Source organism: Vitis vinifera, chromosome 10 (assembly GCF_030704535.1).
Source record: "Vitis vinifera cultivar Pinot Noir 40024 chromosome 10, ASM3070453v1".
Taxonomy (NCBI): domain Eukaryota; kingdom Viridiplantae; phylum Streptophyta; class Magnoliopsida; order Vitales; family Vitaceae; genus Vitis; species Vitis vinifera.
The window spans coordinates 5,479,352-5,501,945 of record NC_081814.1 but is presented as its reverse complement, the minus strand read 5'-3'; the positions used below and the strand labels follow the sequence as shown (position 1 = coordinate 5,501,945).

Genomic DNA, 22,594 nt, shown 5'->3' with positions numbered 1-22,594 from the left:
CCCTATCATATGAATCGTACAACTTTTAGAGTTTGAATATTATATGATGTCAGCGGTAATCCAACTTATTGTATAACGGTCAAATATAAATAAATTTTTTAGTATTTTTTTTAAATTAAAGATTTTATATTTTAGAAATAAAAATAAAAAATACTTCTTTTTTTCTAAATTTTTAACATAATATTAAAATATAAAAAATTATTTTCTTCAATACTACCCAAAATCAAATATAATATTAAAAAAATGCATCAAATAATCCACTTTTAAATAAAATTATGAAAAATTAAAATAAATTAGATTCATAATTATAAATACTTTAGAGTGTTAATTTCATTCACCACTTTGATGTATATGCTAAATATATTTAGGTTACATTTGATTGACGGAATATAATAGAATACATTATGTATATCTTAAGATGTCCTATTGGATAATAAATATATAAGAGGTGATATGATTTGATATTAAATTAAATGAGTGTCATATCTTAAGAGCAACATGTCCAATAAAATATGTTATGTTATACTTATATTCAATTTGTAGTGGCAATTAAAAAAAATGAAATATACCTTATTTTTCAATGTTTAAAATACAAATATTTTATTTCATTATAATATTTTTATTTAAAAATAAATAAAATTTATCTTACGATTTAAAAATATTCATAATTCAAATATTTAAATTTTATAAATAATTTTTTTATACACACACACATATATATATATATATTATTTTGTAAATATTTTTTTAACCAAAATTTAATTTTATAATAAAAAATTATTTTAAGTAATATAACAAATAAAAATTTGATAAAAATAATAAATTTATTATAATGATATATGTATACCCCCACTTTAGGTTAACACCTCCTACATAAATGGGATATATTATAAATATATATATATATATATATATGATATATCTCTCTATCAATCCTATGTTGTGATTAGTCAAACATATATGATATCTCTTTTCTTATCTCATCTTGTGTTATATATAGTTAATCAAACATTGCTTTAGGTTATATTTGGTTTGTTAGATATTATGTGAGATAGGATAAAAAATAAATAAATAATACGTTTTATGCTCGATTAGTGATGCAATAAGATAAGTTATTTTATCATTAACCTTATTGTATGTTTAACTAGATGTATAGTAAGTGGTGGAATATATTATCATCATATTTTTTTTATATATATTTTACACATGACATTTACATGGGTATGTAGATCTTATATTTTAACTTATTTACGTATCAAATGTATAATTGATATAAAAATTATGGTGAATAATACATCTCAATGGTATCATATTTTATGTTTGGTTAAAACTATAACGGGATTGGTAAAATAACTTATCTTATTAAATTACACATCAAATATAAGATAAGATCAATATTTTTTTTTTCTTTTTTTATCCGATATTATATCCCACCAACTAAACATAACTTTAATTATTATCCTAAACTAATTACTCCATATATTTAATATGAAAATAAAAGATAACTTACTCAATAACAGGAAATTATACATAATATTCAGGATGTCGTAAATAAGAAAATCAATTTCAATATGTTTAATTTATGCAATAATATAACATTTTTTTAGGTGAACCTTTGTGTCAAACAATAAAATTAGAAAACATTTTAAGTTTAGGGTACAAGAAAATGGAAGATTTAGATGTTTTTACCAGTAAGATTTTTATCATAATAGATAATAATCAAACTTACAAGAAAGGATAATTTTAGACATGGTCTTCTTATAATCTTTGTTGAAAGAGTTAAATTAAAAACCAACGAAATTAGAAGGAGTAATTCCATATGAATCTTTTATATATGATAAGATTATTAATTATATTAATCAATACATTTTCTCTTTATGCTATTTACTAAAAATAAACGTTAGAATTAAAAATGATCTTAGACCAAGTGAAAAAGAGCTATGTTCATTTTGTAACTAATATAAATATTTGACATATTATTTTCATACATACTTAAAATGTTTGGAATTGTAAGAGTACGGATATATACCTCTACACACTCTTGAGCTTGTTTTTTTGTACACTTTATTTGTCAAACAATAGAACTCCCTCTCGCCTATATGTATATATTTTATGTTTGGTCTTTTTTTTTTTTTTTCATTGTTCAAACTTCTAGATTCAGACTTTTCCAGGCATGGATGTCAAATAATATTTTTCTTCTCATTTATATAATACTTTTCAAATATTTTTTTTTTACTTCTAAATCATTTCTTAATTTTGCCTAATTATTTTTCAACTTTTTATAAAAGGCTTTTCATGAAAAATTATACGACGAATAAGGCCCTATAAGAAATTCATATTATTCAAGCAAAATATATAAAAATAATTAGAATTGATCAGAAATGTGTTCAAATTCAGTTATGTTATCAATTGAACTTAAAAAAAAATGATTTTTTTTTTGCATAAGGTTTATGGTTGAGAATAATTAAGTAGAGAGATTGGAGGTTAATGTATAGGTAAAATTATTATTTTTGAGTTGATGCCTAACTAAGATAAATGCAAAGTTGAATTTAATAAATTCAAATATAATTTTCATTACTAGAATAGTAAAAAAATGTCAAAAGTAAAGTAAAACAAAACATGTATAAGTTTTTACGTAAGCGTCGGTATTGGACCCTTTCAAAAAATAGTTAAAAGCAAAGAATCCCATGACATAGAAAAAAAAATTAAAATTTTCATATCAAACAAAAATGTTCATATAAAATAAAAACAAATTAATTTTTAAAAATTTTATACAACTTTTATCCTAAGAACAAATTATATAGCTCAAATTTTAGGATATTGGAAATATATTAAATTACTATTTTGGAATCATTACGTTCTAAATAAAAATAATAAACTATGTAACAATCAATCTTATAAATGTATTAATCATATAAAAATAAGTAGATTTAATATTTAATAGTATTAAAACATTAACAAAAATATATAAACTATATAAATAAGATTTTTTTAGTAGGGTGATAGTTCTAAAAAGATAGATTGCCTATTTTTTCTTTCATCGAAGGCAAAATACGATCCGATGGGGGTTAATTCAAGAAGAGTTTTCAAAAAACTGCTCGAGTTTTAGCAGTATCGATGAGATGAGTGAAATCGTTATCCGAATGCAAAAATATTCATAATGTTTAGTAGCTTATTGATGACTTCTTATTTATCAAATTTGTGAAACTCAAAATTGATTTAAATATGATTAAATTTATCATGAATTGAAAATCCAAAACTGGCTTAAACCCCGATTAAATTGATCATGGATTAAAAATCTTCAAATCAAATGGATACTCCGTGTTACTACTTACTATAAGATTTGAAATCAGCCCATTACAACCGAATGGTTCAAAGAAATAATTGATTAAATTGGGCCGGCTCAGGATCAGCCCATTGTCAGCTGTCCAATGCGACACTTACGGTGTACATCGCTTTGGGGCTTTCGGTTGCAGTATAAGAAGCCCGGAGCTCCATCTGCACAAAGCATTCAATAATCTCGGTCCGAACGCTGAGTTTCGTAACATCGCTGAGTTCCGATTCATCTCCGAGTTCAAGGTACTGCTTCGATCTCTATTCTCAATTCAAACAATCTACTTCCAGGCGAGATACAATCCTTTGGACGGTGAGGAAATGCTTCTAGGTTAGATAAAAAACTCTGGATGCCGAGAAAATAATGAGAAAATGGAAAAAAAATAGAAAGATTGAATTGTAACTTTTTTTTTTTTCACAATCCGGGGCTCCAGAATAGAGAAGATAACACTTTATCTAGAACTCGTATGACGCTCTGGCTTAGTTGATTTGATTCTTTTGTTTCTTTAGTTCTTTGTCTGGGATTGGCAACCAAGAAAGTGGGAGAGCCGACATAGGAATCAAAATGTGGTTTTCTTTTATCTTTCTTCATTTTCTTGGTAACCAAGCAGAGGATCGGATTTTACTCGAGTGCTTTATAACTTGGGAATGCTATTCTTGGAAGTTTTGAAATCTAGGGTTTCTTTTTGAACAGGCGAGGAACTATTGCAAGTTTGGATTACAGCTGAGAATGAAATTTATTTTAGATTGACTGTCTTTGTTGTTTGGGAATGTTTTCTGCTATAAAAATAGATTTAGTTTAGATGCAGAGAAAATATGATAAAAGTATATTAAATTTTGAATTGTAAAGTTTTCACCACCGATGATTCGGGGACGCAGAAAAATACCAGTTTAATTAAAATTCACACAGACTGATTGGGACCTAGATATTTAATTGCATTTATATTTTGTTTTGGAAGTAAAAGATCAGAGATAGCATAAAAAATGAAAATGTTGTTTTCTTTTATTGCTCTATTTTCTTTGAAACCAAACATAGGTTTTCTTTTTGAATGCTTTAATTTTTAAATGCTATTGCTGAAAATTTTGAATTCTTGAATTCCATTTTGGACTACAGCTCAAGCTAGAATTGTGGGTTGGAATTTTCCTTTTTCTTTTTATAATTTCTTATTCACACTCGCACACTTCTTTTGTTTTTTCTCTATTTTTGTTCACACACATTTTTGTTTTTTTGTTTTTTTTTCCTTTCTTTTTTATTTATTTTTTCTTTTCTTTTCCTTTTACATAATTTTTGTGTATAATAATTTTTTACCGACTTCATGGCACAAAATATTCTATTAGTTTATATAAAAGTACAAAAATTTGTTGTTTATAGGTGATGGGGAATTGCTGACTGCAAAAGAGGGGCCACAGAAAGGACCTGAGCTGGGACTTTGGGCTTGTGCTCAGACCTGATGAAAATTTTTCAAAAACCTGGTGCCAGACACAAACTTTTAGAAAGGAAGGAATCAACAGAAACAAGGTTGAGTTGTTGGAAGAATCAAACAAAAAGGTATGTTTCTTTGAAATTTTCTTGGAAAACATGCTAAAAATTTTCAACGGCAAGTTTTCCACACTGTTGTAGTTTATATAATATAGACATTCCACAATCGAGAACTTGCAATCTTTAATGTATTAAGGTTCAAGTCCAAAATCCAAAAAAAATGGCAAAAGGGAAATCTACTTCTGCAAACTGATATGGGGTTAATGTGAAGGGAAAAAGGAAGAGATAAAAAAGGAAGAGAACTTTTGAATGCCATGCTTATTTCAATTTTCATTTTAGTGTTTTTTTTTCTTTTTAATTTGTTGAACTCAAATTGTAGTTTTGCTGATTGGATTTGGTGTTTATTTGGGTTTTGCAGGGGATTTTAGCTGTTTTGATGGGTTTGGAGGCCATGTTGTGATGTCATTATTCTGTATTGTTATTCGTGAGCTTGAAGAGATTGAATCCATGGTAACTGACCCCAGTCCTGGTTCTAGTTTTCGGCTTGATTGGTTATTTATGGTTTAGGGTAGCCATCATATTTCAACTCCAAAATTTTCTGTATGGGCAGCACCATTCTTTGTATTTAAGCAATTGCTACTGTCTCATTAAACAGAGAGGATGTAGCTGAATGAAAAGATCCAATCTAATGTATAAAGAAATGAAGATGTTATCTAGAGATAGATTTTGCTTTTTAATGAGTTGATGTCATGACAGTTGGGTATGAAAAGACGGTATTAAGTTATTAATTGATGTTATGATGATTTGGTATCCCATGGAACTGATCAGTTGTCTTCTTTAGAGAGCCAGGGAAGGGTGTTATTTTTTGGGACTTAAGGTGAGGGGGAGAGGTGGTGGGTTTGGAGGTGTCTCATTTTTTGTTTGCAGATGATACTCTTTATCTTTTGTGAGGCTTACTGTTATCAAATGGTCCATCTAGGCTGCTTGCTCATGTGGTTATAAGCTATTTCAGGGCTGAAAGTTAACTTAGAAAAGAGTGAGCTGATTCTGATTGGAATGGTGGAGAATGAAGAGGATGCATGGGTGTCCATTTGGGTGCATCTTTTAGATCAGTGGTCGTTTGGGTGGGGTGGAAGAGCGGTTTTGCAAAAGGTTGTCAAAGTGAAAAAGACAATATATATATCCAAAGGAGGAAGGCTTATGTTGATCAAGAGCAGATTATCCGGTCTGCTCATATACTTTATGTCCTTGTTTAGTTTTTTGAGGAAAATTAGATTGAGAGTTGAGAATATTCAAAGGGATTTCATATGGGGTAAAAAGATTTAAACACCTTTTATAGTCGAACATCCTTTTTTGTGGGAATGGGAAAAGAGTGAATTTTTAGAAGGATAGGTGGTGTGAGGATGAGCCTTTGTGTATATCTTTCCCATGTTTGTATGCCTTAATCATATCTGTTAGATGGTGTATAGTTATTTAGGTTATTTACTTTTCCTTTTCCTTTTCTTTCCTTATTGTATTGTGGGTCCCACTAACATGTATATATACCTAAATCCAATGTGTATTATTAACAGGTTTTTCAATAACAATAATTAGGGATTCTCCCTTTTCTCTCTTTTCACATGGTATCAGAGCCTAGGGAGAAAAAAAAAACCCTAATTATTTCCGGTTTATCCGTGAATGCATTCTGGGAAATCTTTTAGTGACCGTGTTTCATTTCGGTCACCTTTCCCATCTCCTAAAGCTTTCTGATCAACCGTATCGCCGTCAAAAAACCCTCACCGCCGACGACTTTTCCGACGACCTTTTCCCGGCAAAGTCCTTTTCCGACACCGATCATACCATTAGGTGCGCAAGGAGATCTTCAAGTTTTCTCAAAGCACCGAAGGGAGATTCTCAGCCATGCGCATTTCTTCTCCGGCGGATTGAACCTCACGCGTCGGCGCGTGAGGGCACGTGGAGCACTTTCCGGCCACGCGCTTCCACCTCTAGCCTCGCTTGATGCCATCTAGCCACCCTCCATCTGTGCTTGTGCCATCCGAGCCCTAAAAGTGCATTTTTTGGGGTTTTTTTGTCTCCGTCGACCCTCTAAACAGCCTTTCCGGCTACCTCCGGTGACTTCCTCTCCACCTCGAGCCTTGCACGTGTCTTAGGAAGTGTTCTTCTACCCTTCCAGTAGTGCCACATTTGTTTTTCTTTACTATTTGGTCTCTCACAGTCGTGGATCCTCGGTTTTTCTTCTTTCAGCCGCGATCTGAAGCTGTATTAGGGCTCTCTTCGATCCAAACATATTTCGTTCTCCAGATAAGTAGATATGACTACTAAAAGTTACACTTTTTCCTCCGTCATATCTGGATCTCCTATGATTACTTCAGAGAAATTGGTTGGCAGTGAAAATTATTTGTCCTGGTCTGCCTCTGTGGAGCTTTGGTTTATGGGTCAAGGTTATGAGGATCACTTTCTTACGCAGGAGACGGGTATCCCTGAGGTTGACAGAGTACAATGGAAGAAGATAGATGCACAGTTATATAGTGTGTTATGGTAATCAGTTGATCCTAAGATTCTGCTTCATCTTCGGGCCTACAAAACATGCTTTAAATTTTGGAATCAGGTGAAAGGGCTATACACGAATGATATCCAACGTCTTTATAAGGTGGCTTCTTCTATTGTCAATGTCAGACAACAAGACATGGATTTATCTACTATTGGCCAGATTGTCTCTCTTAAGGAGGAATTCTTGACCGTGATGCCTCTTAATACTGATGTTGGGGATCAACGAACACAGATTGACAAGTTCTTCATGGTTCTTACGCTTATTGGCCTCCGTCCAAATCTCAAGACCGCCCGCGATCAGATTCTTGGCAGTTCCTCTGTTCCATCCTTGGATGATGTGTTTACTCGCCTCCTTCGTATCTCCTCCACTCAGACTTTGTCATCTGATAACACTTCATATTCTTCTGTGTTAGTTTCTCAAACTAACTCTTGAGGAGGACGCAATGGTAATCGAGGTAGAGGCTGCACCTATTGCAATAAGCTTGGCCACACTCGTGATCGGTGTTATCAGTTACATGGGCGGCCTCCCTGCACTGCCCACGTGGCTCAGTCATCTGATCCTCAATCGCCTCAGCCTCCCAGTTCCTCCACATCTCAGGGTATTTCCCTCACTGACAGTGAGTATGATGACTATTTCCGCTATCAGGCCACCAAGTCAGCTTCTGTTGCTTCTGTTGCCCAGACTGGTAATGCTTTTACTTGTCTTACCCACACATCTTCTCTTGGACCTTGGATTCTAGATTCTGGCACTTCTGATCACATATCTGGTAATAAGGATCTTTTCTCTTCTATTACTACTACCTCTGCCTTACCTACTGTTACTTTAGTTAATGGTTCCCAAACTATGGTTAAAGGTTTTGGTTTCGTTCATCCTCTCCCTTCCCTACCTCTCCATTCTGTCCTTTATGCCCCTGAGTGTCCTTTTAATCTTATTTCCATCAACAAAATAACTCGTACTCTTAACTGTTCTATCACTTTCTCTGATAAATTTGTGACCTTGCAGGTTCGGAGTACGGGGAAGACGATTGGCATAGGACGTGAGTCTCAAGGCCTCTATCACCTCACCTCGCCTTCAACTCCTGCAGTTTGCATTTCCACTGATGCTCCTCTCCTCATCCACAGTCGCTTGGGCCACCTTAGTCGATCCAAGTTCCAGAAAATGGTCCCTCGTTTTTCATCTTTGTCGTCGCTTGCGTGTGAGTCTTGTCAGTTTGGGAAACATACTCGTGTCTCGTTCCCAAAGCGTTTGAATAATCGGGCAAAGTCTCATTTTGAACTTGTCCACACTGATGTTTGGGGTCCTTGTCGGACCGCGTCTACTTTAGGATTTCAGTATTTTGTCGCTTTCATTGATAACTATTCTTGATGTACTTGGTTATTTTTAATGAAAAATCGAGCTGAGTTATTCTCTATTTTCCATAAATTTTATGCTGAAATCCAAACCTAGTTCAATATTTCTATTCGTGTGTTGCCCAGTGACAATGCCAGGGAATATTTTTCTGCACCATTTACTTCATTTATGTCCCAACATGGGGATCATTCATCAGTCTTCTTGTGCTCATACTTCTCAACAAAATGGGGTAGCTGAACGTAAGAATCGACATCTTGTTGAGACAACTCGTACTCTCCTTCTCCATAGTAATGTTCATTTTCGTTTTTGGGGGGATGTTGTTCTTACAGCATGTTATTTGATTAATCATATGCCCTCATCTATATTACACGATTAGATTCTTCATTCCCTTCTTTTCCTTGACCAACCACTTTATTTCCTTCCTCCTCGTGTTTTTGGTTGTACTTGCTTTGTTCATATTCTAACTCCTGGACAGGACAAACTTTCTGCCAAAGCCACAAAATGCATCTTCTTGGGATATTCCAGACTTCAAAAGGGTTATCGTTGTTATTCCTCTGAGACTCATCACTACTTTCTTTTCGCTGATGTCACTTTCTTTGAGGACTCACCATTCTTCTCCACCTTTGAGTCTCTTCCTGTTTCTGAAGTCTTACCCCTTCCCATTATCTCCCCACTTGATGCAGTGCCTTCTTGCCCACTTCAGGTTTATCATTGCCGTCATCGTGTCGCTGTTCCTCCTTCTTTGGCCGAGGTACTTGCTGACTCACTTCCTATCCCTTCGGCTTCTCCTGCCCCGGCTCTGCCTCCTTCTGCTGACTTACCCATTGCTCTTCGGAAAGGTAATCGATCTACTCGTAATCCTCATCCCATTTACAATTTTTTGAGTTACCATCGATTATCTTCACCCTATTCTGCATTTGTTTCTACTATATCTTCTGTTTCTCTTCCTAAGAGCACCCCTAAAGCTCTTTCCCATCTAGGCCGGCGACAGACAATGGTAGATGAAATGACTGCTTTACACTCTAATGGCACTTGGGATCTTATTATTTTACCCTCTGGTAAATCTACAGTTGATTGTCGTTGGGTCTACACAGTTAAGGTTGGCCCTGATGGTCAGGTTGATCGCCTTAAGGCCCACTTAGTTGCTAAAGGCTATACTCAGGTTTATGGTTCTGATTATGGTGACACTTTCTCTCCTGTTGCCAAGATAGCTTCTGTTCGTCTATTGCTCTCCATGGCTATTATGCGTTCTTGGCCTCTTTATCAGTTAGATATTAAAAATGCTTTCCTTCATGGGAATCTTGCTGAGGAAGTTTATATGGAGCAACCACCTGGTTTTGTTGCTTAGGGGAAGTTTGGTTTAGTGTGCAGGTTACGCCGTTCTCTATATGGATTGAAACAATCTCCTCGAGCATGGTTTAACCGTTTTAGTTATGTTGTTCGGGAGTTTGGCATGTTCCGCAGTACAATAGACCATTCCGTTTTCTATCATCATAACTCTTCGGGGCAGTGTATTTATTTGGTAGTTTATGTGGACGACATCGTCATTACAAGCGTGATCAGAATGGTATTCAGAAACTAAAGCAACACCTTTTCACCCACTTTCAGACTAAAGACTTGGGGAAACTCAAGTATTTCTTAGGGATTGAGATAGCTCAATCCAGTTCCGGTGTGGTTCTTTCCCAAAGGAAGTATGCTTTAGACATCTTGGAAGAAACCGGTATGTTAGACTGTAAACCAGTAGACACTCCTATGGATCCAAATGTCAAACTAATACCAGGACAGGGGGAGCTTTTAGGAGATCCTGGGAGATATCGGCGACTTGTAGGTAAACCGAACTACCTCACCATTACTCGTCCGGACATTTCTTTTCCTGTAAGTGTTGTTAGTCAATTCCTACAGTCACCATGTGATAGCCATTGGGATGCTGTAATCCGCATTCTTCGATATATCAAAAGCACACCAGGCCAAGGTGTGTTGTACGAGAACAGAGGTCATACCCAGGTTGTTGGTTACACAGATACAGATTGGGCTGGCTCACCCACAGATAAACGTTTCACTTTCGGGTATTGTGTTTTTATTGGAGGTAACCTAATATCCTGGAAGAGTAAGAAACAAGATGTAGTGGCCAGATCTAGTGCTGAAGCCGAGTATCAAGCTATGGCTCTGGCAACATGTGAACTCATATGGCTGAAACATCTTCTTCGGGAGTTGAGATTTGGAAAGGATGAATAGATGAAGCTCATCTGTGACAACCAAGCCGCTTTGCATATTGCATCCAATCCAGTCTTCCATGAAAGGACCAAACACATTGAAGTTGACTGTCACTTCATTAGAGAGAAGATCGCATCAGAATGTGTGGCGACTAGTTTTGTCAATTCAAATGATTAACTAGCAGATATTTTTACTAAATCTCTCAGAGGTCTTAGAATTAAATACATTTGTAACAAGCTTGGTGCATATAACATATATGCTCCAACTTGAGGGGAAGTGTTAGATAGTGTATACTTATTTAAGTTATTTACTTTTCTTTTTCCTTTTCTTTCCTTATTGTATTGTGGGTCCCACTAACATGTATATATATACCTAAGTCCAATGTGTATTATTAATAGGTTTTTCAATAACAATAATTAGGGATTCTCCCTTTTCTCTCTTTTCACAATATCAAAGGATGCTTGGGTGGTGGATTTATGGAACTAGATAGGGGAGTGGGGTTTTGTTTTTCTAAACACTTGAATGATTGGGAGTTGGACAATGTAGAGGCTTTCCTTTCTAGGTTGCAAGGAATGTCAATGAATAGTGTAGAGGTCAAGGTGTTGTGGATGGATTCAAGGAAGGATAAGTTGTCTATTAAGTCTTTATATGCAGCCTTGGGCATGGGTACAAAGCTAGTTTTTTCTCATGGGAAGTGAGTTGGGGAAAGGTGTTGATGCCGAACAAGCTTGAAAGGAGAGAGTGGTCATTGGCTAATAGATGTTATCTTTGTAAAGTTGAAGAAGAATCCATTGATCATATCCTCCTTCATTGCACCGAGGCAAAGGTTTTGTGGAAAAAGTGAGTGGTCATTTGCTCTGTTTTGTGTTTATTGAGTGCAATCTTGTTAGCGAGAAACTCTTTTAGGGTGACATGGATCCTTTGTGGGCAAAAGAAATTAGAAGGTTTAAAGAGCAACTCTTTTGTACATTTTTTGGACAATATAAAAAGAAAGGAACTGAAGGTCTTTTGATTATGAGGTGCACTCAGATTATGCTCTGAAAAGTTCTTTTATTAGAAATCTTTTCTTGTGGATGAAATTGTTAATAGATGTAGGTACTATGCCTTTAATCAATTTTGATGATTGGTTGGGCTCTCGCTATGAGAGGGGTATTGTTTTTTGTATCCTCTCTGTTTGGATGTGCACTTTGGTGCTCATTGTATACATCATATTTACTTTGAAGCGCTAGTTTTTTTGTGCTTATTTATAAAATTTTATTATTTGCCTGTCTAGACGAAAAAAAAATCCCATGGAACTGAGTGCCTCCATCTTATGTTTTCCATGGATCTTTAAGGAGCAAACCTATTGTCTTCAATGGGACCAATGCATAAAAAGATAGGGTTTTAGGAGTTTTCAAAAAACAGCCTTTGAATTTTGTGCTGTCACTGGGATGACATTTCTTGTAATGAAATATTTCATGATGATTGATTTGTATGGTGAATTTTATATAAAAGACACATGATGCAATTCAATAGGTGTCCAAATATGGCATGAAAGTGAATTGGCATGCTTTGTGGTGGTGTCTAAATTTCTTTGATTCCAGTCTAAATAATATTTTGTTTGCCCATAAAAAAAAAATGTTTCCAGGCTTCATCAAAGAAAGTGATCACGAGAGAGGAGTGGGAGAGAAAGCTCAATGATGTAAAGATTAGGAAAGAAGATATGAACAAACTAGTGATGAATTTTCTTGTCACTGAGGGTTATGTCGATGCTGCAGAAAAGTTCCGAATGGAATCTGGAACAGAACGTATCCTTTTGTGGTTTTTGATGCCCTATTACTTTTCTTGATGCCTAATAGTGGTGTCTTGGCAACATTCAATTTTTAGCTGTAAAGCTTATTCTTATTGATAAATAGCAGACATAGATCTTGCAACAATAACAGATCGCATGGCTGTTAAGAAGGCAGTACAGTGTGGGAATGTTGAGGATGCAATTGAGAAAGTAAATGATTTGAATCCTGAGGTATGTTGCTCTATGATCATCTTCACAAGGGAGTATTTTTGTATTGATAGTTTTGAATGTGAAATGTTAAATATGATTGCTTCATCCTTTACATTATCGCATCAGTCAAGCATGTTTCAATGAGGTTTTATATTACTAACATTCCTTTATCTGACCATTACATTTATTTATTTATTTGTTATTTTTTTTATTGTTGTGGGTGGGTGGTTTATTGGAAGTGGCATGAAGAATATGCCTATTTGAATTGAAACTGAGGATCTGGACTTCATATCTTTTGGTTAATAAGGTCATGTAGAAGTTAACATTTGAAGTGGCCAACCTTAGATGGTTGCTTGTATGACATAATAAAGTTATAGAAGTTTTGTTTTCCGGAGTACTTTCTGAATTGACCTTAATGGCCTTATAAATTTGCTTCATTCTAGAATATTTGGGGAAATATTGGGTTCTTTTCATTTCCTTGGGCCATTTATTGTATTATAAAGAATAATTTAGTGGCCGTAGGGACATTTTTCTGTCCCCATCTTTTCTTCTCTTAATTAAATTACTGGTATCATGAAAATTGAAGTGAAATGGTGTAGGTGAAATGGAAAAGAGCTTGTCCGCATGTTACGCAAAGGTTAGTCTGTCAGATACTGTATGCTACTAATGTCCCTCCTTAGCTTCTATTTAGGATCTATATTGCTATTTTTTGGCAATTGAGAGTTGATTTGTACATATGAAAAATTACTTTATGTATCTAGAGAAAATAAAAGGAAGAACAAAAAAATAGTATGTTGAGCTTGTTCTCAAAGTTCAGCTTAAGCATACTTCAAGTAGATCACGGAGACACAGTTCCGCCATCTATGCACTAAAAGTTGGTGGGGAATAACACTGGAAATATCCTTTGAAAACTTGCAAGAGAAGAGGAACCAGCTTTGATGGTCAAGTCTTAATTGGCAATTCTGATGATGATCTAGTTTCTCTTTATTTTGTCAAGTTTTTGCTTTAGTTTGTTCTTATTTTAATTTGTTAAGTTTCTAGTTTAGTTGGTGGTTGACTCTTTGTCAAATTTCTGTTTCTTAGTTTTCTTGGTATATTAGAAAAGTTTTTATTTCTTTTAGTTTCTAAATGATATTCATTTTCTATATCTTTTTTATTCTTGCATTAAAAAACAAGGAATTTGGAAAGTTATCCTATTAGGAAAGAGTGATAAGAGTCATATATACCTTTCTAGTCTTTCAAAGTAAAGAATCAGAATTTTAATAAAGAATTTCAGCATTTATTCTGCTTTCTCTTAGGCGTGAGATTGCTTAGAAAACCCTAAGTATAAACCTTGTGTGATTGCCAAAGATTTCCTTTCTTCTTTTTCAGCCGTCTTTTATTGTTTTCACCTCATTATATAACTCAAGAACCATAAATTTTAAGATCCTGCACATAAATTCTCACCTGTCATGAGAATTTGTAAGCAAGAACTTCCTAAAGGTTGAAAATACATCCAGCATTTTCAAGAAGTTAATACCACCTTTTAGCCAATTTCTTTATATCGATGGCTGCTTTATAGTTAAGTCAAACATGCTGCTCTTTCTTTTATTTCTTTTTTAATATAATTCTTGTTTTCATTTTCTAAAGTTGCAAGCCAGGGTTACATTCTAAAGTGGAACCTTGGAGTTACCCTTGCTATCTAGTATAGTACTAACTAGTAACAAGAACATGCTTTGATGTTAGAGAATCACAGAAAATTCATATTTGCTGTTATGGTTCCTATAACTTTGGACATCTCATGAGCCACAAAATTTATCCTTTTTGGTTTTCTTTATGCAGATATTAGATACAAACCCCCAACTATTTTTCCATCTCCAACAGCAAAGGTTGATAGAACTGATTCGGAATGGAAAAGTAGATGAGGCTCTGGAGTTTGCTCAGGAGGAGCTCGCACCAAGGGGAGAAGAAAATGTAATTCTCAGCTTCTTGTAACACTATTTTGGCTGCTTATCTTTGGATATAATAGTGTTGTTATGGAAGCCTTGTTTCACCCTAAAACAAATGATTTTTGTTCACTGCATTGTTCATTTACTTGTTAATAAAAGTTGAATATTATGCCAAATTTGAAGGCTAGTATTGCTTTTATTGGAAGGCTCTTGCTCCTATGTTTTAGTATTGAATCTGTTCTCTTTGCATTGCCATGATGCTCATACCTGGGGCTAAGCAAATTGGAGGTTTTTGCAGCAAAGCTTTTTAGAAGAGTTGGAAAAGACTGTTGCGCTGTTGGCATTTGAAGATTTCTCTAACTGCCCTGTTGGTGAACTCCTGGACATATCACAACGCCTGAAGACAGCAAGCGAGGTGAATGCAGCCATCCTTACAAGCCAGAGTCATGAAAAGGGTTAGTCTTCTTTCCTTCTATAAATACAGCATCTTGGATGCTCAGTTTGAATGTGCCGCTCAACAGTTTCTTTACCGCGTGGCAGTTGCAATATATGGAATTATAGTTCTTAGTTGCTAGTCTGGTAGATTATTTCATCTTTTCAGGGTCATTTCGCATGTACATGCTTGTTACTGGTTAGAATTTTCCATTTTTTTTATCCAGTTTGCCAGGTTTGGTTTTAATTTTTAAATATATTGATAAGGAAAAACATCAACAGTAGATAAATTATTTTAAAATTTTATAATTGGCTGGTTTCTAGTTAATTGGGCAATGACAGTGCTAATTATTGCTGACCCAACTGTCTTAATATCCGCAGTCTAATTCTTTTCAATGGAAATATCATAGAGTTGTAAGTTTGCTGTTTGATTGAACCAGATCCAAAACTTCCCAGTTTGTTAAAGATGCTGATTTGGGCCCAGAACCAACTTGATGATAAAGCTGCTTATCCTCGCATAAATGATTTGTCTACTGCCAGGCTCGAAGATCCTGCTGTGTGAAAGGTGAGGACGTTTCTTCCAAGAGGAATTCAGGTTTGAGCAAAATGTAATTGAATGGAAATTCATGCATGTACTTCTATTTTAGAATGAATGTTGCTACTTCGTCCTCCATATTTCTTTTATGAAGCTTTGGTTGTTAACACTCTCTCCCCCCTCAAAATCTGTTCACTGGTTTTAAGTACTTGTACAGATGACTGTCAAGCTCTTCCCTCTATTTTGAATGTTAAGACTGCAGGGATTCCTATTGTTAATGTGAAGCAATACTGTTGAGGGAATATATTGGTGATTGTGTTTTCCTTGCCAAACTGCATGTTATGCGATTATGGCAGCTAGCAAAGCTACTGACATAAACATTGAGAACTATATAGTTTCTGATAGAAGGTAAAAAACACCATTTTTTGACTGGTGCGCTGTTGAGTAATGCACATTTGAACATGATTGGGAAGTTGGGATGCCATGTAACCGTAAGAGAGAAACATGGTAAAGAGCCAGAGATTCTGATTGAACGCAAAAGCACCATTGATTGATTGGCTTACACATTGATGCTTACCTCTAGGTGAGGTTATGCAAATTAGCCTTAATGTTCTGGCCTCGATGTAGCGTGATTGATGCTTAAGCCTCACTCTATTGAGTTTAGTCTTGAGCTACATCCTTGAGGCTATTGAGGCTTAAGCCTCAAATATTCAAACGGGTTTTAATCAGTTTAGGCTCCATTATGGGCTTTTTGTAAATATCTTATGAAAGGTTTAAGCCTTAATATTCAATGTTTTAATTAGTCGAGTTGTTTTGGGTCCAAGTCTAAAGTTTAGCCTCTTACGAAGTAAGAGCTTGGGTGGCTATCAATTAATTTTTTAATTGAAGAGAACAAAAAAATTGAGAATAATAAATAAAGTTGTCGTAATAATTGGTGAGATCTTAGATAATCATTATATAAATAAAGGAAAAAAGTATTATAGTTGATGGATGAAGAAGGAGAGGGGATTGACATTAACAATGAAAGGGAGGATGATAAAGCGATTTGGTATGATTACGATTCCTCTGAGGATTCTACTAATGATTTTGCTAAACATTATTTGATGAAAGATGTACTAAATTAGAAAATATTTCTAAGTTGGTCGAGGTGCCTCACCTCAGTCCAAATCCGCCTTTAGCATTTTTAAGCCTTTTAAAATGTGGGATGTTGGTGCAAGGAGTAATGCAAATTGGGAGAGAACCAGTTCGGCTTTTCAGAATGTAAAAACACCATTGATTGAGTTGACGCGGTGATAACGCACATTAGGACATGGTGGTGTATCAGTATGGAGTAGTGATGTACGTTGGGACATGGTGCGGATGCCATGACATAACTGCGTGTGAGAGCGAGTGAAGGTAAATGATGCGCGAGGTGTCCAAGAGCAGAGAGAGAGAGACAGAGATTAAAAAAAAAAAATTTAGGAACTGCTTCTATTTCCCTCTGAAAAGTTTAAAAAAACAAGCAAAGCATAAAATAGTACCGCCTACAGATCCAGACTCGCAGAACAAACTGAAAAAGGCCGACTAGTGTCCCCGGATATAGACCTTAATTAGGTTTTACCCACAGAACATAGACCCAGGTAGTGCTGTTGCTCACTGGATGCTCCTCAAGTTTTCCCTCTTGAAATCTATCTGCTCCACCTTCCAAATGGCAGCAACCATCATCGAAGTTAAGCGCATAGCTGGAGGGATCATACTGGAACCTCAATTGCTGCTTTTTCCCATTCTTCAACGCCTTCTTCAGCGCTGCCCTCATTCTCCAGAAAAGGCTTCTGCATTGCCTTTTACTGTAAGTATTCATCCACACTAAGCTTCCAACCACACCCATATTCATATTCTCTCTATCCTAGCCAATCACACTATATTATTTACTTTCCCCTTTTCAATCTCCACTTTCAAATGGTGACCCAGAAAACCAGGAAGTTGGTTAGCAATTTTTTCTGGGTCCGGAACTTCACAAACTCAAGAGAGAAGTGACTTGCAACGTCTGTTTAAGAGCCAGAGAGTCGAATAAAAACACCGCCTAAGGGAAAAGAGAAGAGACTTCAACCTTGAGAGCCGAGAGCAAATTCAAAATGCAATCTTTTGGGTCTTTCAAAGAAGCTGCGCAGTTTCATTTGCAGCCTCCACAGTGCTGCTTTACCCAACATAGGGATGCTAAAATTCCATGTTCCACAAATAATATATATTCTGTATATATAAAAAGAAAGAGAGGAAGCAGTGGGCAGAGAGCCTCTCTAGGGTCCTATCACCATCAGAATATAGTTGCGAGTTGTGACATTACAAATGGTGTTCTTATTCGTCATCTTTACCCCAATTCCTCGTCTCTCGCACCCATCAATTCGTCGCCCCACTTGTTTTCTACTGGGTCTTTTTGAGTCACAGAATTAAAATGAATATTTTAATAAATTTACTTCAATTTCCAAAATTCAGATTCTTGGAGATGAAGGGTGATAAATGAATATGAGGGAGTGCGGGGGATGTATATTGAAGATGATGGAGATGAGGCCCTGTTGATACCCTCAATCGGCCATTGATCCATCAAATCAAATTAACCTTTTTGCTCGTAACTGCTTTGTACCCAACAAAAGGCGATATTGGAAAATGTGGGTTTCTTCTTTTTGTCTTCACCTTCAAAGCCATCTTGCTTTTCCATATTCTCATTTAAGTTCCCTTGTCTCATCCTGCAGCATCCTTCCCCCTCCTTCCTCTTGCCATCCAATGCTCTTCACCTTCATCACTGGTGATGGTGATGGGTCCTCCGTCGGATGACCTGTCATTCTAGCCAATAAGGCAAACTTCTTTCCTAGACCTTGGCTTCCCCACTCCCTACACCACTGCTATGGACGTGGGTGTTGATGGGGTTTTCTCCTTACCCATGCATGTGGAAGGGTCTGGTTCGCCACTTGGCATTTTCTTCAGATAGGATCCATCTTTTTCTGAATCCTATCATCATGATCAATGATTTTGTTAGGTGATCACATGTCTTGATCAATGACTGCCAAATTTGAAAAGCATTTGGCAAAGCCAAATTCTTCTTGCCACAATGAACATTCACTCATTACTTCCCTCCCCCCACTCCCCATCTCTCTCAAATATAGCTGGATTTTGGGATTTTCCCATGCAAGTCTCATCTCTTTCATCGCTTTCTTGATGGTGCTCGTTCATGAGCCTTTTCCAAAATGTTCTGCAGCACACCCAAAGTCCTCTGTGGGTGTTTGAAAATTCTTTCAGAAATCTGTAGTCTTGCCATCTCTTGTCAATTCTCTCTGTTTTAAGGTGGGTACGTTTAATTATTGATCCAAATATTACCAATCTCTTCTCAATTTAGTTAAATGCTTACATAGCCACTAAGTCTTGGATTTTCAGTGGAACCAAGCAAATATATCATGGTAAGTCACTGTTGTTCAAGTATAACCATACAAGCCCCACTGGATAGCTATAAATCTACATTTTCAAACTATCAATTAATTTAGCACACTTCTTTTGATTATAAGCAGCAAATAAAACGTTTTTATTTTTTAATTTTTTTTAATTTTTTTTGTTATAGTTTAATAAAAGCTTTTGAGTATGTGGGTAATCTTACAAAAAGAAAATAATGAAAATAAATCTTCTCATAAAAGATTTTTCTCTTTTAAGTACAAATTAGAAGCTATATCATAACCAATGAAACTTTAAAACTACTATTTTCTTTTCAACATTATAACGGCTTTGATTTTAGTCTAACTTCTAATTGAAGTCAAAAGCCAAAAAAGATTCCATACCAGACCTTTATCATGTTGAGAAAACATTGATTTCAAATGATGTGTTGTACTTACACTTCCATGTATTGACAGCCCCATTAAAGATGTTGGATGGATTGTTCATGGTGTTAATTTCAGGCTTGAGTTGTTGGGCTTTTGATGATTCGTGATAGCCCAACCACAGTGTGCCCACATAAAGTGTATGTGGGCAGTCCATTTACTTCAAAGAAACTACCCAGACAGTTTGCTTGGTTTTCATTGCATATAAACAAGTCTGAAAGGTTCAAAAGTGTCTTCCTTTTCTTATTACATTTTTTTTCCCAATTTCGTTAGTTCCACAAGTTCACAAAAGGAGCAACCCAGATAAAAATTATGCCCTTTACTTTCTGAAAAAAGGAGGGTCAGTTCTTGATAAGCAAACCCAATGCCTAGAGCCCAACTTTATTGTATTGGCTCAAGGAAAGCAAGTGTGAGATATGAGATTCCAGATGTCATATCTATATACATATATATTGAGGATGTAGCTTCCTATTCTTTTCAGGTACCTTTTTCAGTTTCTTATCCTGTTTTTCTGTCACGCGGTTTTGGTAGGAATTGTTATTCTATAGTGAGGACGGGCACACTGAGGATTAAAGGCATGCCTTTATAGTAGTGGTGCCCCCTTTCTTCGAACATGTTCTTTAACCCAATAAAGAAATCAAAGGTTCAACAATCAACATGGCATATGATCTTTTCTTCTAGAATTAACAACACTTTCACATTGAGACCTCACAAGAGTTGGTTTGGCAGCTTCTCTCGTTTGATTCACCTGAGCTTTTCCTTGGATTTAACATAGTTTTATGCTACAAGAAAGGACAATGTGAGAGACAATGACCCACCAAAATAAACCCAAAGAATTAATCAATGGCGACAACAAAATTCATGGAAATCCACTCCAATTGCTTTGATGCCGCCACACCCACCACCAATCCTAATCCCTGTTCGATGCCCACAATCCACCCTCCCATTGGTTTCTCCGCCTGCTTCTCCTATATCATCTCCTCCTCTGCTATCTTCATTTCTCCCATTTGACAAATCATATATAGGAGTCTGTTGCAGTAACCCACCATGACCATCTCCTCCCCCACCACTCCAATGGGTTTCCTCCCCTCCCCACCGCGGACCACCACCCCACCGCCATCCCCGGAAAACACCTCCTCCAGGTATCGGGTCATGGCCTCGTTTTGCCTGAGAGAGCCAGCACCAAATGCGAATGTGTCCAATTGGATAGAGTGTTACAATCCATGTGACAACACTTGGACTTACGTTAACCCAGTTCCTGGACTCGCTGACAACCAAGTCTTGAAAGGCTTCGCCATGGTTTCTCTAGGTGACTCCATTTTCATAATTGGCGGCCGCCTCTTCCGCAAGGACAGGGCACGGGGTGAGGAGTTTATTGAGGTGGACGTGGAGGTTCTTTCAACAGTTTTGCGTTACAATGTGACTACTACCCAATGGTCAAAATGCACACCACTCGGCACCCCACGGTATGACTTTGCATGCACGGTTTGTGAAAATAAAATCTACGTGGCAGGGGGCAAATCCACCCTGGAAAGCGCACGTGGGATATCCTTAGCTGAGGCGTTTGACCCCGCCCTCAATGTGTGGACACCTCTCCCTAACATGAGCACCCTAAGGTATAAATGTGTAGGCGTGACATGGCAAGGGAAGATCCTAGTGGTTGGAGGATTTGCTGACAGGTTGGACTCGGACCGAACCGTGCCCTACGCGTTGGAGCGCAGTTCAGCTGAGTTGTTCGACCCGAGCAGTGGAAGATGGGACCTGATGGTAGGGATGTGGCAGCTGGACGTACCACCTAATCAAATTGTAGTGGTGGATGGAAATTTGTTTAGCTCGGGGGATTGCCTCAAGGCTTGGAAAGGTCACATTGAGGCATATGATATGAACCTCAACATATGGAACATAGTGGATGGATCACAGCTGCAAACCCTCTGCTCCCCACTTTACCTCACAGTGGCACCACTTGGAACCCTTCTATATTTCTTGGCAGGCTATAGAAGGGGAGCCGGGGGCTCATCCAACTTCATATCCATGGTCCATGTCTTCGACTCTTTGGCTGATGAAGATGCCTGGAGGGACTTGGAGCCTATTCAAGAGGTTGGCGACAAAGAGCTTTGCAGCCATGGTTGTGTTGTTCAACTTTCTAAGTAACTTATATGTAACATACGTGCGTCTACCTATACCTTTTTCCATATATCATACAGTACTTTATGTCTATCTTCCTCAAGTCATCGCATCACTTGTGCTATAGAACAAGGTCAGATATACTGAGTTCAATTTCTCATGTAATCACAATCTATGCCAATTTTTTTTTTTATAATGTTAAAAAATGTATTTGCCCAATCTAGTTTGTGTGAATAGTTAGTTTAAAATGAAAGCATTATTGCAAATTAACATTAATAGCAAGTCACACAAAGTATGGTGGTGGGCATGGGTTCCAGTGCACATGACTGAACTTGGGGGTTTGCCAAGCCCACAATAAAAAAAAAAAAAAAAGTGTTGATCTAAAATTAGTAAGGGGTGAGTGACCCAAATGATGATTAGATGTTGTTGGGTCTGTCTCAAAAAGGTCCAAAACTGCTCTTTGTCAAGGTCCATGGACATCCACAATGTGGGCCCTGGCCCACAGGTGCAACCCCACTGGGCTCCACCCACCGTCTTGAGGTGGTTGGGTGCATCAAGTGTTAACCATACAGGCCCGCAGAAAAGAAATAGCCCAAGAAGAAGCCCTCTTCCAGCAGCATCAAAAGAAGAGAAAGGGGGGTCAACAAAAACTCTCAGAAAAGGGGTAAAAAAAGGTGGGGGGAGGGGGTCCATCACGTGAGCCACGCACGAGGCAGCTGACACCGTCAAAACTCAGAATTATTTCTACAGTCCAACACGCAATCGCACGTGCAGTGATGGAGCCAGAAGGGGGTGAAGGTGATGTTTGACCCGTGGGACATTGA

The 22,594-nt window shown here is 36.6% G+C and overlaps 2 protein-coding genes across 3 annotated transcripts; both read left to right on the top strand.

The window, feature by feature from the left end:
* The first annotated feature begins 3,458 nt into the window (after positions 1-3,458).
* LOC100260761 (protein GID8 homolog) lies at positions 3,459-16,108 on the top strand. Of its 2 annotated transcripts, none has more exons than XM_010647059.3 (8): positions 3,459-3,579; positions 4,706-4,882; positions 5,232-5,323; positions 12,556-12,715; positions 12,827-12,930; positions 14,731-14,862; positions 15,136-15,292; positions 15,710-16,108. In XM_010647059.3, the coding sequence occupies exons 3-8, from the start codon at positions 5,273-5,275 to the stop codon at positions 15,829-15,831; spliced, it is 726 nt and encodes a 241-aa protein (XP_010645361.1). In that variant the 5' UTR covers positions 3,459-3,579; positions 4,706-4,882; positions 5,232-5,272; the 3' UTR covers positions 15,832-16,108. The 2 variants fall into 2 exon arrangements, with proteins under 2 accessions (XP_010645361.1, XP_010645359.1); XM_010647057.3 differs by having other exon boundaries at positions 12,824-12,930.
* A 3,610-nt stretch (positions 16,109-19,718) lies between these two features.
* LOC100855045 (uncharacterized) lies at positions 19,719-21,936 on the top strand. The gene has a single exon (XM_010647061.3). It carries the CDS (start codon positions 20,694-20,696, stop codon positions 21,795-21,797), a length of 1,104 nt encoding a protein of 367 aa, XP_010645363.2. The 5' UTR covers positions 19,719-20,693; the 3' UTR covers positions 21,798-21,936.
* The last annotated feature ends 658 nt before the right edge of the window (positions 21,937-22,594 follow it).